At 43.5% G+C, this 16,259-nt stretch overlaps 1 protein-coding gene across 1 annotated transcript in view; it reads left to right on the top strand.

Moving 5' to 3' along the window:
• SATB2 (SATB homeobox 2) overlaps positions 1 to 16,259 on the top strand; it is a 127,220-nt gene that overhangs the window by 78,953 nt on the left and 32,008 nt on the right. The window contains exons 8-9 of the mRNA XM_056496733.1: positions 7,047 to 7,259; positions 11,689 to 11,844. Coding sequence (XP_056352708.1) covers positions 7,047 to 7,259; positions 11,689 to 11,844 — 369 coding nt within the window. The remainder of the gene's footprint in view (positions 1 to 7,046; positions 7,260 to 11,688; positions 11,845 to 16,259) is intronic.

Below are 16,259 nucleotides of genomic sequence, written 5' to 3'. Positions count from 1 at the left end.
TGCAAGTGTGGGTTGAGGCATAGGGGAATGCAGGATTGATGCTGGGTGTTGCCCCAGCTTCTGGTGCAACTGCAGGCAAATCCAGGCTTCTGCAATGGGGAAGAGGGAAATAACATTTGTTGGCATACAAAGGTGTCACTGGTCACCTGTTTGGGGTGGGTTTGGGGGGCTCTGACGGCAGTAGTCTGGTTGCTAAGGAAGTAAAGCTGTGGGTTGTGACTCCTTGTTTTAATTCTGCTTTCTTTGGCAAAATTCCCCCAAATGGAGGTGGGTTCAGAAAAGAGTCCTCTACAAGGCATTAATATCAGAAATATGGTTTGTTGAAATAACGGAATCTTCCACCTCTGTTTGCTTGTGAGCCAAATCCTGGGGAGAATTCCTTTTGCAAATTTTTCCCTTTAACTCAAATGAGAGGAACACAAGGAGCTTTAATTCTCTGCCTGGTATCTAGTGAGACAGTCATGCTGCATTCATTGCTATGGTGTCTGCCCCATTGTGCACAGACTTTCAATTAGTGAGGCTTCTGGTTTGGGTTTTTTTGGGGTGGGGGGTTTGTTGATTTTTACCCTCTTAAAAAACTCTGTTACAGCATGAAACCCTTTCATGTTGCCTGGTTGTTTTATTCTTGGGTGTAATGTGGCACAAGCAGCGTTCTGTTGTACTCACAGGAAAGAAGGCAGTCTGTAAGGGAAGTGCTTACTTTAATAAATTGCAGATTTTTGGTACATAGGATATTTGTTCCAACAGTGGGTTTTGCACTGCCCAAAATTTCAGTTTCAATTAACTTAATTGTATTGAATAGGCTGAATGAAAAGATCTTAAGTAGCATGTGAGTCAGACTTTCAGAATGTGTGCTTGTAGGAGGTGGCTGCTGCCTGCTCAGCTGATGCACAGGAGTCCTGAGCTTTGGAAGCAAGGGCACAGATCTACAGTGTGCACGAGCTGTGTGTCTTTGCTCATTTTCCAGCATATTTCAGGATAAAGGTCTGACACACATGTCATATAAATGGTATGCAGGTGGTTGGTGTTTCTCTGCCTCCTTTTCTGTGTGCATCCGCATTCAGATCCACATGCACATCCTGTCTTCCCTCATAAAAACAGATACCATAATAAAAAAAGAGGCTTTATTAAACTAATGCAATAAAGCCGTTTTCTTTGAGGATTTAAACACTTCATTTTTAATAATAAAAATCAAATTGTCATTGTTGCACCCTGTATAAGTTTTATTCAAATCAGCTTCTAAATGCTTTGTGCCTAAGCAGCTCTCTCTTGAGATGTATGTATTTTAGCATTAGTTAAATGAATTTAAGAACAAGGCTCATACTCTGGCTGTAGGCACTGACTCTGGGGATCAGAAGATTCCTTCTAAATGAAGGACTGATGTGGTGTAGACCCTGAAGAGTACTGGGAGACTGTTGGTCTCCCATTCACAGAGAGTTAGCTTCAGTCAGAGTCCTTCAAGTTTTGAGGTTTATAAAACTAATACAAATGTAGCACCACACATTTTGACTATTGAGAAAGAAGAGCTGGTCAGGGAACAGGGTACAAAAACACTTTTGCCTGATGGAAACTGTGACAGAATGGATATGAAGGTGCTTGGTTTGGCTAACCACTCAAAATTTTCCACTGATTATCTAAAGCAATTTTGTTCAGCAAAATTGGACTGGACACATTGCCAGGATAAGCATTTCTGATAGACTTCCAGCACTTCTGCTTCATATCCCAGCTGAAATTAGGAAGAGATGCAAGGGAATGGAAACAAAGCAGTGAGCATTTGAAATGGACTTGAGTCCCAAGAAGCCTATAAGTTCTTCATATAGAGATTCTTGGGGAGTGCTGTATACTTAGAGGCAAAGAGAAGTATTTCAGAATTGTTGAATGTATCTTGTTCAGCCCAGAGGACAATACTGAAGGTGAGACCTGGAGTAAATGCAGAGAGGCAGAGAAGTGTTGTGGTAGAATCCTGCCTTGACGTGAGAAAAACACAGCAGGTGGAAATGTTTTATTCTTTGAAGGGTTGTGAGAAGTTAGTGCTTCTGCTGCAGAGCTCCTGGACTAACCTGCTGCCTCCAGCTTGCAACTGTAAGTTGCAGACAACTGTAAATATAAATGGTCATTTTAGCCTGGCCAAATCGTTTGCTCAGGGTCACATCTATCCGTGATGGAAAGCAGAATAGCTTTTCTATTGACACTTGTCAGTTCAAGTGCAGGACTTAAAAGTATTTGGAACCTTAAGCACTGCAGAAGCAATATTTTTCTAGTATTTCAGCATTTTCTCTGTTGCTTTTGGCCATAGCTGAAGTATGGAGAGGCACAAATAGGCTGAAAGTCTGAAAAAGTGTTCATGCTTTTTCAGTCCTTCCTATATATAATTTCCTTATACAGAACATATAAACTGAGGTTTAGCACATTAGTTGGGTTTATTTAAATTTTTGCCTTGGCCAGTGTTTTGATTGTCCAAGGCCTGTTCTGAGCCTCTTTAACATTAGTGCCTGGTTTTGTAGTAAAATGGCTTAGGTCTGTAAGAGGGAGAGTGTGACTTCTATCCAAGTCATCAAACCTGATGTGTGTGAGGCCCTGTTCAGTGCTTGGGAATCTCCTGCTGCCTGATGTCCCTCGTCCTCCTCTGTCCACAGGGCATGAATGCCTGGGCTGCACTCCAGCAGCAGTGCCTCGCCCCCTTCCACATTGCTTTTCAAAAGTTCCACTTGCAAAATTGTCCTGCAGTCTGCTGTCCCACTGAGATTTCACTGATGCCCTTTCCAGGGCTGAGCAGCAGCCTTTGGGAAGAGGGCACAGAGGCTTTGCTCACCTTCTGTGTGCTTTGGTCAAACCTGTGTTTGCCTTGGGGGCTGGTCAGTTGGTCTGCTGGATGTCAAAGCAGCTGGAATAACATTCACTCCACATTGTACTTCATCATCTCTCAGAAGCTGCTTTAAAAAAAAAAAGATTAGGTGCCAGTGAGATTTGGGTTGTTTGTCCTGGAAATCCTGTAGTTAATAAAAGTAAATAAGTTTACAAGTGGGGTTTCATAGAATAAATGCAAAGCAAACCCTTGTGACAGTGACTTTGCTGGCCTGAAGGGACTGCAATTCAGCTAATTCAAAAAAATATGGTCAAACTTATTCCTTCCTTAAATAGATTCAGTGACTTTTTTGTTTTGATTGGACATGTGCTTTTTCCTCCACCACAGGTATTATTTTCTTAAAGTCAGTTATGGATCCAGTGTGTAATTTTAAAAATAGTGCAAGTTCCAAGGGCAAACCAGGCTGTGCAGAGCCCTTGTCTCAGGGTGATCACACCCCTCGTTTGCAAGCACAGCCTTTGTGAACATTAAACTTCATCAGTTGCCTCTTCAGCAGCCGGTTTAGAAATGATGCAGAGGAGTGGAAAAGCAATGATATTATCAAGCGGCGTGTCCTAAAATGCATCCTGGGAGCTGTGCTCTATGTAGAAGATCTGTTTGGCTATTTAAAGCCATACTGAGACTTCCTAGTCCCTGAAGATGATCTTTTAGGCTTGCAGAATTGGTTACTTTGCAAACTGCTAGGTTTTTTTGTTTTTGTTTTTTAATGTGTGAGATGTAAGTAAGTCGGAATGAGCTAATTTAGCCAGTGGAATTTTATAAGAAATCTATGAATGCTGTGGGTTTCCCTCCCTTACCCCCTCCAGCAGAAACATAATTTGCAGAAATGAAAACAGTCTCTGGCTGGCTTTAGGGTTTTCTTAAAAATAGAAACAGTAGGGTTTGTCTGGCTGGGCCAGTTTCCTCACCACACACCTGGTGTATATCACTTTAAAAAATACATTATGCCTCATTAAATTACAATTAAATGAAATCATGATCATTTGTTTTTCTGGAAGGAAGATGTTTTGCATATTGAAAGCCTAATTTGTTGCAGGTGACAAAAAGGCTGAACAGATTATTTAATATCACTCTATTTTTTATAATGTTGCTTGCTGGTTAGTTTGCATATACTTCAGTAGCTCAGAATTATATTATTGTAAACGCTATTGCTCTCAAGACGCTTTATTTTATTGTCCTCCCCTATCACTCAGCTATCTGCTGCTGTTTACCAGAGTTGTTGTTTATCTTCAGTTGCAGGAGGACATGAGATTTGTCCCTCATGAGTCAGTTCTCTTATTAGCTCTCCTGCTGTTTACATGGTACCTAAGCTGCCAAAGCACTTTGAGGAGCTGCAGAAAAACCCTCTTGGCTGGCAGATTTCCTACCTGTGGGCCTGGAGCAGGGCTGCTGTGTTGTGGTGCTGGGGAAGCAGCGAGTTCCCCCTGGAGCAGGTGCCTGCCTTAGGAGAGGCTCCTAGCCTGCTGATGTGTCCTGATGGAACACCAGTGCTGGAAAATACTGCTGTGTCCCTGCAGCAGGGCAGGGGACAGGGACCAGCAGTGCAGGCACCAAATCTACCCGTAGTAAGGTGTTTCTGGTGATAAATCAGAGCCTTCAAGCACAAGGGTTGCCATGAGCAAGCCACTCGTACCTGTGAGCCTCTGATTTACATACAGAGTCAATGACTGCACAGAAAAGTAATTGCTGGCATGCTTTCACATATGTTTCTGCTCTCCATTTTTGAAATTGGACCATAAATTTAGTGAGGCTAAAATAGGAGGGAGAAAAAACTGTCTTAAGAGTCAGCTCCAGTAGCTTTCAGGTCCCTTTCTTTCATACTAAACTCATTAATTTTTGAAGTTGAGTTTTTCTTTTTAAAAGAAGTTTTACATATATATATATATATATTTATATATCTCCTTGCAAAGACACAGAGAATTAGAAATTTAGAGAATTGGTGGAACCAATATTTCCTTTATTTATTGCATTTGAAGAATTTTTCACTGACTTTAGGGAAAAATTTTAATGAGGGCTTGCATCGGTCTTGGAATCATGTGGATTGTGGCTTCAAGCTCTTTTTTGGTTAATTTCCCCAGTCTGTGAGCCGATCAAAATTTAGAAAGCTTTTCAAAATGTCCTTAGCTTCTCTGAGAGGTGGTAAACCCTGAAGAAGAAGCCAGGATTCTGCTTGCAGTTGTGTTGAAGTCACACAAAATACCAGAGGACAGCCCAGCACGGCAAATTCTTCAGACCTTTTTCTCCAGCCAGCTTTTCTCTCTCATCCCACTTCTGAGTGGTGCTAACCATGATTCCATTCCCAGCTCCAGTCCTTCTGGTGCTCACACTGATCATTGTAGAAAAATGTAATTGGGAGTGTCTCAGCTTGATTATGTAGATGAGGAGCTGAAAAGATGGAGTCTGCCTTCAGGCTGTGTGTGGAACTTGCTTAGAGCACGTCTGGTATAAATTCTGCTGAAGCAGAGGTTTCACATGTCTATTTTAGTGTAGGTATTTAATGGCAGATAAATGCAGATACAGGTATGTAATTTGTTGGTCAGTTGGTTTTGTCAGGAAGACTGGTAAATAAGGTCAATATATACTAAAAATGTTTGCATTTGGTTAATTGGCCAACTGTAGTGACAGTGCTTTTAGCAAGGCTTTTTGAGGGACGCTCTCTGATACTGAAGAAAATAAATGAGAACTAAACATTACAGGGCTTGGGGTATCCGGTTGCTTTCTAGTAACATTTTTCTGACAAGAAGGAAGTAAGCCTTGCCTGTCCTTTTGGGGAAGCAGCTTGCCTGGGTCCTGGCTGTGAAGTAACTGCAAAACACTGGTGTCAACAGCCCAGCGGGGCTGTGTCGGGACCTGCAGGGTCCGTGTGTGTGCTCCTGCTGAACTGCTCCTCTCCCAGAGCCAGCCTAGGTGAGCCCTCCCAGCTCCAGTGGGATTTCACACAGCTCCCGTGGCCAGCATTCCTGGGAGCAGCGGTGCAGACAGCCTGACAGCCTCTGGGCTGGGACAGGAGGGAAGCAGGAATGCTGTCAGATGGCTCAGGGAAGCATATTGGCAGGAAAGCCCTTTGAAATAATGAGCACATAGAATTGCATGCTAGCATAAGATAGCATTTTGGTATCATAACGATATGTTGCCTTAAGATAGTAGTCTTAATGGGCAGAAATGCTCCCTTTCAGCTTCCTTGCACACCAATACATTAAAACAAGTATATAGTTCAGGGATTTGCTGTTCCTGCTATTTGGAGGGAAGTCCCAGTTTGTGAAGTGTGAGATATGAGGGGGTGCCTGGGGGAAGCTGGTGGCACACACTCTGTCTTTGGTAGTTTCTCTAGGCCCTGATCCAGACTTGTGTGCTGTGCCTTTAGCTGGTAGATAATCTGTAGGACTGTTGAGTGCGTGTGTGTAGTTTCATGCATAAATTTAATCCCATCATTAGATTTAAGCCTGTTTTAATGACATTTTCATCTCTCCAATTCTTTTGGGTTTTTTTTTTCTCTTTATATTTTGGAAATGCTGTGTAATGGCTTTTGTAAAAACTAGATTAATATGGTGTTCATTCACAGTTGCAATGTGAAGCCTGTGGTATTTTAAAATGAGGCATGAAAGAATGGGTTAAATCCCTAAAGCTAGATTCTAAGGTTTTATTATTGCTTCATTTTTCTCCTTTCAGAAATGACTGTCCAAAACGAAATGAGCGGACTGTAGCATAAAAACTCAGCCAAACATTTTTCTTTATAAACCTCCTGCACTGTTTAAATGTCGAAACTAAATTTACCAACCTTGGCAGATTTGTCAAAGATGAACAGGATTGCCAAGTGTTCCCAGCTTCAAGTAAAAAGAGAGAGAGATCTAACGGCTCCTAAAATATTTGCAGCAAGCACCTGGTGATAATTGCAATTTCTTCTAACCAGTGCACCTACCTTCCTATCCAGCGTCTCCATACTCAGAAGCTTATTACTGTGCCAGAATAGGACAGTCCCAAAATAAACCCCAGCCCCCAGAAGACAAACACTTTCCTACAAAATATCCCCTCAGGGAAAGCCCATGAGATTCTGATGGAGATTCTCAGTATTGCAACCCAGCTGGTTACACTAAACAAATTTTTAAAAAACCAAAGAAACCCATCAACGCATGACTGGCTTTTTTTTTTTTTTTATTTTTTTTTTTTTTTTCCTAACCAGGGTTTGTTGTCAGAGATCCTGCGTAAAGAAGAAGACCCTAGGACAGCTTCCCAATCCCTCCTGGTAAACTTACGGGCAATGCAGAATTTCCTCAACTTGCCTGACTCGGAGCGGGATCGTATCTATCAGGATGAGAGAGAGAGAAGTATGAACCCAAATGTGAGCATGGTGTCTTCAGCTGCCAGCAGCCCCAGCTCCTCCAGAACACCCCAGGTAAGATGCAATTGCTTGCTACCTGTTTGCTGTCCAGATAATTCCAGGAAAGGAGTTTCTTTCCACCTTTCCTGTGTCTGTTGCTCCCCTTGCCCAGATGAGTTGTGAAAATCTTTCGTAAGGTTTTGGAGCGGCTGTTAAGAGACATTTAGTGGATGTCAGGAAGACGCTGTGATGATCATTCTATTTTAATCAATGCCATAAATGCAAAGGAATATGTAACATTAGTGCCTGAAAGAGTGCATGTGGGCATTACATACAGGCTGTTGATATATGTCCATTAAATAGCTGTTACAGAATATATCACGGAAAGAGAGTGCATGTCGCTTTTTACCTGTGTCCATAACCTTCTTCAGAACACAGGAAATTTCTGAGCTTCAGGTTCATATATGTTGCCATAAAAAGTGTCTATTGAACAGAGGTGGATAGTGCATTAGGTAGATGTTAGAAAATAGTGTGCTCTGTATTCTGCATAGGAAATCACAGTCCTTGAGTTGGAGGTTTTTACAAGTAAATGCTTGAAGTACAGAAAGTGGAGATGGACAGTGTGCTGGGAAGGAAGATGATGCTTAGAGCTCCCAAACAGCTTTTATCTCATTGACTTAACTGCACGTGTTTATTAACGTGCTGCTGCCGCCCACTCTTCCCTGTGTAGGTTGTTTCTTTGCACTAAGAAAGAGCATCCCCAAACTGCACTGTAACAGTCATCCCCCCTTGTACCAGGCTGATACAGTCCCACCTGTGTACTCTGCAAAGTGAGGGCTGCTGATGAACTCCTGTCGTGACATTTGCCCGACTTGAATCTGAACTTTCTGGCAGTACAGACATGATGTGTCAGTTCTAGCACTTTACTGATCTTCAGTAATTGGGCCCGTGTAACCCTTCTAATAATACCAATGATCACTTCTTATTGAATTCAGTAGTCACAGCTGCTAAAAGGAAGTAAGCAAGCAAGCACTGCTGGGGGGAGTAAAGTTTTGCTTTCAAACTGACCATCCTTAGAGAAGGTGTGTTGATTTTGTAGAAACTGTTGAGGTTGCTCAGTTTAACCCAGGCATGTAAGTACACTTCACGAATAAATGATGTAAGGAACTATTTTCACTGAAAGCAAGCTTATCCTGCCAACCCAGATTTGACACTGAATTTTTATTACATGGGAAACTCATTGTATGCTCCTTATCTTTTTAGTTACCTTTAAGTGAAAATAAAAATACATAGGGATTTTAATAGTGGGTACACTATTTTACTATTTAAATAGTGTAGCCACTTTCTGCATTGGTATTATTTCATTAAAGAATTAGCTTACTCCTGCTTGTATTTACTGCAATAGGTTTTGTACTAGAATCAAGCACTGAAAGGAAATCGAGAGTTTAGATGCAATCCGGTGAGAATAAAAATTGGATCTCTTGCCCCTTTCGTTCCTGTGTTGAAATATGCCGTTTTCCCACAGCTGGAACGTAATTTAAAATAATGGAATTTTTGCCTGCCTTTGTAAGAGCTAGATGTTGCTATAAAACCGTACTCTAGAAGTATAAACCAGCACATACTTGCCTTATCTCAGCTTGAAGAATCCAGTAGCATATTGTGAGGTTTTTGATCGGCAAAAGCAGCACACAAAGGTTTGTGTACCCAGCGCTTGCCTTGTGCCCGCTGTGTAACATTTCCCCAGCCCTCAGAGGGCCAGCACCAGTCAGCACAGGTGCTGTTTTGACAACTTGGACACCTCTGCAAATGAGGCTCTTCCCAGCTCCCGGGCAGGCAGCATGGCTACTGCGCTTCCCCATATGCCTGGGATTAGTTCTGACAAGACAAATGCCGTCCTCGCAGGCAGCACCACGATTCCGGCAGCGTCAGCTCCCCAGGCAGTGCTTTTACCCACCCTGGAGCAGGGTGCTTTGGGGCAGCAGGGTAGAAGCTGCACCAGCCCTGCAGGAACTGTGTCAGTATGCCAGAGAAGGTGATGGAATGGCAATTGGAAGCATGGTTTCCATAGATACTGATATCCTGCAGCAGTGCTTTTGGGATTGAGCTTGCTGGGTAGGAGAGCAATGGCAAATACCTGTGGAAATGCTCATGCTGGGGCTGTCAAGCAGGCAGGTCTAAGGCATGCAGAGTAACCCAGTTCAGCTCTCTCTGACTCTGAGCCAGCCCCAAGCCACCCTTTTGGGATATCACCTGCCTCAAGGTGAGAATGAGAGATTGATCCAGAAAATGGGGTGCAGTTGCTGTGGGGAAGATGCTTTGAGCTGTTGGGAGTTGTTGTGTGCACACAGAACCCCAGCAGTAAGGGGCTGGGTTGCAGTGCTCTGGCACTGTGGTTGCAAACACTTTTTTTCTCACTGTATGCAGTAAGATATTTCAGTAGTGATAAACTCTTAATATCAAGACCAGCTTTGAATCTAGGCTTTTAACATTAAATACTTTATTTTAGTGACTTTTGTTTGATATTTGCCCTTCCTCTTTTGGTGATTAAATAAAAAATGGTGCCGCTTTCAGGGTGTATAGGGCAAACTTTTTCCTGCCATGTGGCTGTGGACCTAGAAGTTTAGGAGACCCATGCAGGATGGAGTTATATTTTAAATCTTTCTTTTACATGCTAGTTTAATTCTTCTCAGGATCTCAGACATCCATAACAGCCTTTGAGGCCATAGTGACCTCGGCTGCTGTGCTATCCAAAGGCTGCAGTGCCTGGGAAGGCCTTTTTATACCCGACAAATCTCCATTAAATCAATCCTGACAGATTGGACAGTTGTTTTCCTTTCCATGAACTCTTTGTTGTTTTCTTACATTTCCCACAATTGCCCTAACTCTCATCTATCTGTAAACTTTGAATTTCAGAGGGGTGTCCCTGTTGGTCCCTGTGTGGCCCTGTACCCAGCTCATGGCCTGAGGATGGCAGTGGTTTAGCCCTGGCCTCCTGGGGCATGGTGGGCGTGCTCTGCCCCAGCTGCTGTCCAGCTGCCTCTGCCTGCATGCAGGGCTGGCCTTAGGGAACAGGAAAATAATCTTTTTGTGCATGTCCTGCCTATGACAGGCAGGGAGCAAGCCCAGAGCAGTCCCTGCTGAGCCTGGAAAGAGAGAAGATACAGGTTGGTTAAGGCTTTATCTGGAAGTCATAAGGAGGAGTGATTAGTCCAGAGTGTTGACTTAATTGGATTTTGGCTCCATTATTAATGTGGCCTTGGTACAGAAAAGATGTCAGGAAGAGAAAGATTTTGAGGACAGCAAAACAGAAGAGGTAGTTTGGAAGGTTTGGTTTTGCCTAGTTAACCCTCCTATTAAAAAATAAACATTTGGGCTTGTCTGCCTAGTTAAAAATTAACATTAGGTGTACTCTAGCAGAATTCAACTCTTACACAAAAATGGGATCCATCTGAAAAGGTTTATAATTAGGCCAAATGAGAGTCACTGGTGTGTATGGGTGGAGGTGTTAGGGGTGCAGTGATCAGCCCTGGTAGCTCTCCTCTTATGAGCCCAGGAGAGTAAATGAGATCTGTCTCCAAGGGGCAGCTGGTGCTGGGAGCACTCAGTGAGCATCACACTGCCCTCACTCCCTCTCCTGCCAGTGCATTCTGGGGACCACCAGTACAAGGCTTAAAATTGACATCCTGCAGCAGTCTTCTGAACTGTACTGACAGAAGCCTTACAGGGGTAGTCCAGCCCAGGGAAAGTGCTGGCAGCGTCCGTTATTGTCCTTCATTTGTCACAGAAGCTGATGGGAAATCATTCAATTAAAAGGAGTGCAGTGGAATACACAAAATCTCAATATGAGTTTAGGAGAATGAGGGCAGCACATCAAAGGCATGCCAAAGCCCAGCTTTATGAAATGATTTTTTTTTTCATTTTCACTGATTTCCTAGGTGAAATTAGGTGACTGTCTGGCTAGCATAATGATGATAAGGCTGGGAAACCATACATACTCAAGTGACATACGTATAGTTTTAATAAAGAATGAGGGAGACATGAGGGAGTGCATTAAATTGAGTAATAATTTATTATTTAGAGACCTCTACCCATTTACTCATTTTTTCTGGGAGAATTGGCTCTTCCTCCAAGGTGTAGGCCACTCTTAGAGGCGGGGGGAGAAGGTAGAGCCTGGTGGCTGTGCTGCAGTAACTGGCTGGCAAAGCCAATGTCAGTATGTGCTTGCAGCGCGCTGCCCCAGCTACCTATCCTGTTGTTGAGCTGCTCAATAAACATGCTGGGAGAGGGAGAGGGGGAGACTTGACAGGGCCTTGCATGTCCTATAGGAATGCACTGCAATTATTTCCAATCACAATTAACCTGATTAGAATAATGGACAGGAAGTGTCCCTCTGTAGCTAATGCAGTTTGGCATCAGCTGACTGAAATCCTTTGATAATTTCTGCACAGATGGCTGGGCTGAAAGCAGCACTTTTTTAATTATTATTTTCATGGTCTCTTGGTAGGCCAAAACCTCGACACCAACAACAGACCTCCCCATTAAGGCGGACAGTGCCAACGTCAACATCACAGCTGCCATTTATGATGAGATCCAACAGGAGATGAAAAGGGCCAAGGTATCTCAAGCTCTGTTTGCCAAAGTGGCTGCCAATAAAAGTCAGGTGAGTGGGTATGGGGGATTTCATTGTTGTGGGGCTTTCTGGGATTTTGTTTTTAAAGCAAACTCTGGGGTTGGGACTAGATCCGTCTCTTCCTCCCACCAATAAAATTACATCTGTTCCTACAATAATAATAATTTTCATCTCTGGGGAGCCTGTCATGTTTGGTTTTGCCTGCTTAAGTGGTTTCCTCTTCCCTTTTAAAAGAGGCTGAGGAAAAGGGTCAGTTCACAGCCAAGCTATTTCTCCCCTTTTGAACAAACATGTCTGTCTTTTCCCACATGTGGTATGTAACTAGCACCTTTGCTAGTAGGACAAGGAACTTTCAAAATGGTGGTATCTTACTTGTTCAGCAAGTAATGAAATGGCTTTCTCAAGTGGTTAACTGAGGGAAGGCAATGGGAAACAGCATATTAGGCAGGTGTTTCCTTTTTAGCATGTTGTATGTGCTGCATACAGTATTGCATGTGAATAATTCACATCAGATCCAATCATTTCTACAAAAAGGCATGAGAAGGCTCGGCAGTGAGTTCTGCTGGATTCATTTCTACCTTGGGTGTAAAAAATACATGTGGGCAAACCTAGGTTGGGTAGAAATTCTTGAAGAGAATCCATTAATTTAAAAATTTCATCCAACTCTTTAAAAAAATATAATGCACCAGAAGGGATTTTGTAGAAAGGAGGACAGACAGATTTTTTTGAAGGGCAGCAAGTGGATTGGAGATTGTTGGAAGGAATTGTTTAGTCAGTGAAAAGAGCTGCTTCTGATCCTGGATGGAATTACTCAGTTCAGCTAGGAGAGGGCATCAGTATGCACAAATGTGCATGTGACAATGAGAGAGTGGGATAGAAGTATCTAGGTGCATGCACTCTGAAAAACACACACTTCCCTCTGTGCAGGGAAACAACATTATAGTCATTAAAGTAGATGTAAAATAAGAGGTCGAAAGGCATAAACGAAAGCATCAAAACCTATCAAAACACAAGGGAAAGCCGTGTCCTTGTTACAGGTATTTGTGTGCTGACACGTGGAGATCTGATTAATTTTTCCTTCTTCATGCAGTCATTAATTTTCCTTGCCTTTTGCTTTCTCTTGTCAGGGTGCAGGGGTTACAGTCCCTCTACCCCCCAAACCAAATCCCAGGCTCAGTATGAAATACATAAAAGGAAAATACCATGGAACCCTCTTAAACTGTTAAATGCATAAAAATCTCATGTACCACATGGCAAAATATAATGAGAACTGGAGCTGTTAAACGAATAAAGCTGTTAAAAGCATAATGCCACTTGGCACAACTACTGTGCATTTAACGGTTTTCCACTGTGTAATAAATGACATATGTGGTAAACGTGCAGTAAATATAAAAACTGCACAATTGATTTTGCAAACGTGCCCCTTATTCTTTACTCCATGCAGATATCAAAGTTCCACCCAGAATCCGGACTGGACAGCTTTTAATAAGGAGTGTTTAACACAGACCGAATGCCAGCCTCTCTGAGGTTTGGCTTAAAATTGCCTGCAAGCTTCCTGTCATTATACCCAGAGGCTTCTTGAAATAGAGAGGGACTGAACCACCCAACAATAATTTGGGTGGCTCACCAGCTTTGGTCTGTGCCAGCTTGAGTGCACTTCTCTGGCAGCATTGCACACCAGCGCCAAAACAAAAATAAGATCTGTAGTCTTTCACGTGGAAAAAAAGCAGGGCAGATTTTGAGCACCAGATGCAAAAGGTTAAGAATGGATCGACAAATGTTATTGTTTAAAGCAAAATTACTGCACATAAAGGTTTTGTTTCCTCAGCAGCAGCGAATAAAGCAGTGTTTCTGGGGCTGATGTTTCTTTTGTTTCGCAGCCTTGCCAAAGCAGCACTGGCTCCCTGGGATGGCCCAGCATTCGCCAGGCTGAGATGTCATAGCGCTCTGCTGGAGCATGAAAGTGCTTTATGGGGGCACTGCAAGGTAGGGACAGGGGAAGCCACAGCCAGGAACCACAATGGTGCAGGGCCTCCCCCTGCCTCAAAGCCCACTTGTGTGCCTGCCCCAGGCCTGGGTGTGCCTGTGGAGTCCTGCTGCTGGCTGGGGAGCTCTGTGGCCCGGAGGAGTGCCAAAAGGAAGGGCACAGCTGCTTGCATGGGGGAGAGCCACGGTGTCATGGTCAGCCTTACGTCTAGCTTGTCTGAAGACTAGCAGTTGGGTGTTCCCAGTGCTTAGCACAGGCCAGCTGTGCCAGTTGTGGGCATTTCTGGTGAAAATGCTGCTGATTTCAGCAGCTGAGTTACATGGTGAGAAGCACTCATTGAAAACTGCCCATGTTTGCAGAAGAGAGAGTTTGAAAGAGGGGAAAAAAGAACTCGTCTGAGGCTTTGCTTGGCCTCTCCGCCAAGGTTCGTTCACTTGCTATTCTCCACAGGCCTGGCTTGTGTTGCATTGGCTTCCTCTATTATTCCCTCACCCCAGACTACTGAGAGGCTTCCAGTTTGCTAACAAGGCATGTGTTATGTTGGGCGCTGCTGTTCTGTCAACAGCAATCCACGGTGCTGTGAGATCTTCACAGTTTTAGCAGACAGTGAATCTCCGACAGGGATGTTTTGACATTTTACACACAGGGCTGTATGTCATGTACCCGAGAGAACTTCCAGAGGCAATGGAGGCCTCGTTTCCTCTTCTGTCTCTGTACAGGAAGAGTGGTACCCACTGAGAACAGATATTGCAAGTGGCATCATCTACTGGTGGAGTTAATTGACCTCTAATTTAACAAGTAACCATCTTCATCTTAAGTCATGGCAGAATCTCAGCAGCTGAAGAGAAGGGCAGTTTCTAGAAACTGAGATTGCAAATCCCAAAGCTCACAAGTCAACATAAAGGCAAGTTTCAGTGCCTCATGGAGGTACCAAGGTAGTATGGTGAGAATTATCTAAGGGAATCCACCTTCATAAAGCTTTCAAGCCATTCATTTTAGACGTTGACTTATTTATCACTTACTTTCCTTCTCCTTTTATCTCTTGCAACTTATATCTAGATATGTTTAGCCTTTGTGGAGTGCTGTGCATCCCTTTGTATTTTTGAAGCCAGCAGGAGCTGAGAACTCAGTGCCCTCACAACACAGCCTCCAAAGCTGCCCTTGTGTTTTAGTTGCCAGTTGTTAGGGATGTGCCCCATGGACAGCAGGATTGTCTGGGGTTGTTGCCTGCTAATGCCCTTTTAGTGGCTAAACCTGGGACCTGTATTAGCACACTGGGAATGTTTCTGAGTGTAGCTGGAGCACCAGGGCTTGGTTTCCAGTCTACAGCTTGGGTTCCCCTGGTTATATTTAATTCAAGAAGACAGGTTTTGGGTGTGCTGTTTCAGAGAGGTTTGGGTGGCCTGTGTATATGCAGATCTGGGCAGTGGGACAGGCAGAGACTTTGGCCTTGGATTACTGCAGGTTTGGACTGATGGTCTTTACAACTGGCTTCTACATTCAGTTTTCAGCTGCTCTACAGTAAAACTTCAGGAAAACCATTTGCCCCATGACTGTGTGCCTCTAATGCTGTGCAGCAGCATCATTCCTTTGGCCTCTGCTAGTGCAAGTCCTGTCAGAGGCTGTGCTGTGCTCAGCAGACATTTTTTTCTTAGTCTTTGGAAAATGGTTTAGGAATGTAATTCTGTTCATAATAAACAAGTGGCTATCAAAATAAATAGTGGCACAGCTGGTTGAAACCTTTGTTGACAGTCTGAGGGAGGGCAGAGTTTGTATGAACATAGAGGTCAAACTTCCCACAGTTCTCACAGGGTAAGAGACTCTTCTTAATCAGCCTGGGGTTGCATGGGGAAGCACATTGGTGGGGATCAGCCCTGGCAGGGGCAAACAGAATCTTCACAGTCCAGTGAAAACAAAAAGTATAGTCTTGAAACTGAAATTCTTTTCAAGAGACTGGTGTTCATTCCACTTGTACCACAGTAAAGCAAGAGAGACCTCTTGGACAACATTTGAAAAAATGTTAAGTCACCAAAGATCTTTCTCTGGGTTGAATTTTTATCCTGTTGGAAGGTAAGCAAACAAACAATAAACTTGATTAGGGTTTGAGTTTGGGGGCAGAAAAGCCCTCCAGTTGAGGCCCTTCAGGTAAAAAAACAAACCCAGGCCTTTGAATGGCAATCGTTATGACAGTTCCTTACCTTTCCTCTGGCTTTCCTTTTTCATGTCAAGATCCCTGCCTCATTGCCAGTTCTCTGGCCAAGGAGGATGTTAGCCCACAGTAGAATCCCATGCTAGATGGGACTCCACACCATAGCCACCTTCCCATGCTCATCCTGAAGTACGGGCACTGCAAGAGGAATGAGCAGTGTCACTTTGAGGAAGGATTAGCTTTAGAAACCCTTAATTTCATTCTTTTCTCTCTTTCCTTCCCAACTTACATTCCCTTGTATTCATTTGA

This window comes from Oenanthe melanoleuca, chromosome 7, assembly GCF_029582105.1.
Source record: "Oenanthe melanoleuca isolate GR-GAL-2019-014 chromosome 7, OMel1.0, whole genome shotgun sequence".
Classification (NCBI taxonomy): domain Eukaryota; kingdom Metazoa; phylum Chordata; class Aves; order Passeriformes; family Muscicapidae; genus Oenanthe; species Oenanthe melanoleuca.
Note: the sequence above shows the minus strand (reverse complement) of the source record. Positions and strands in the feature narration are given on the sequence as shown.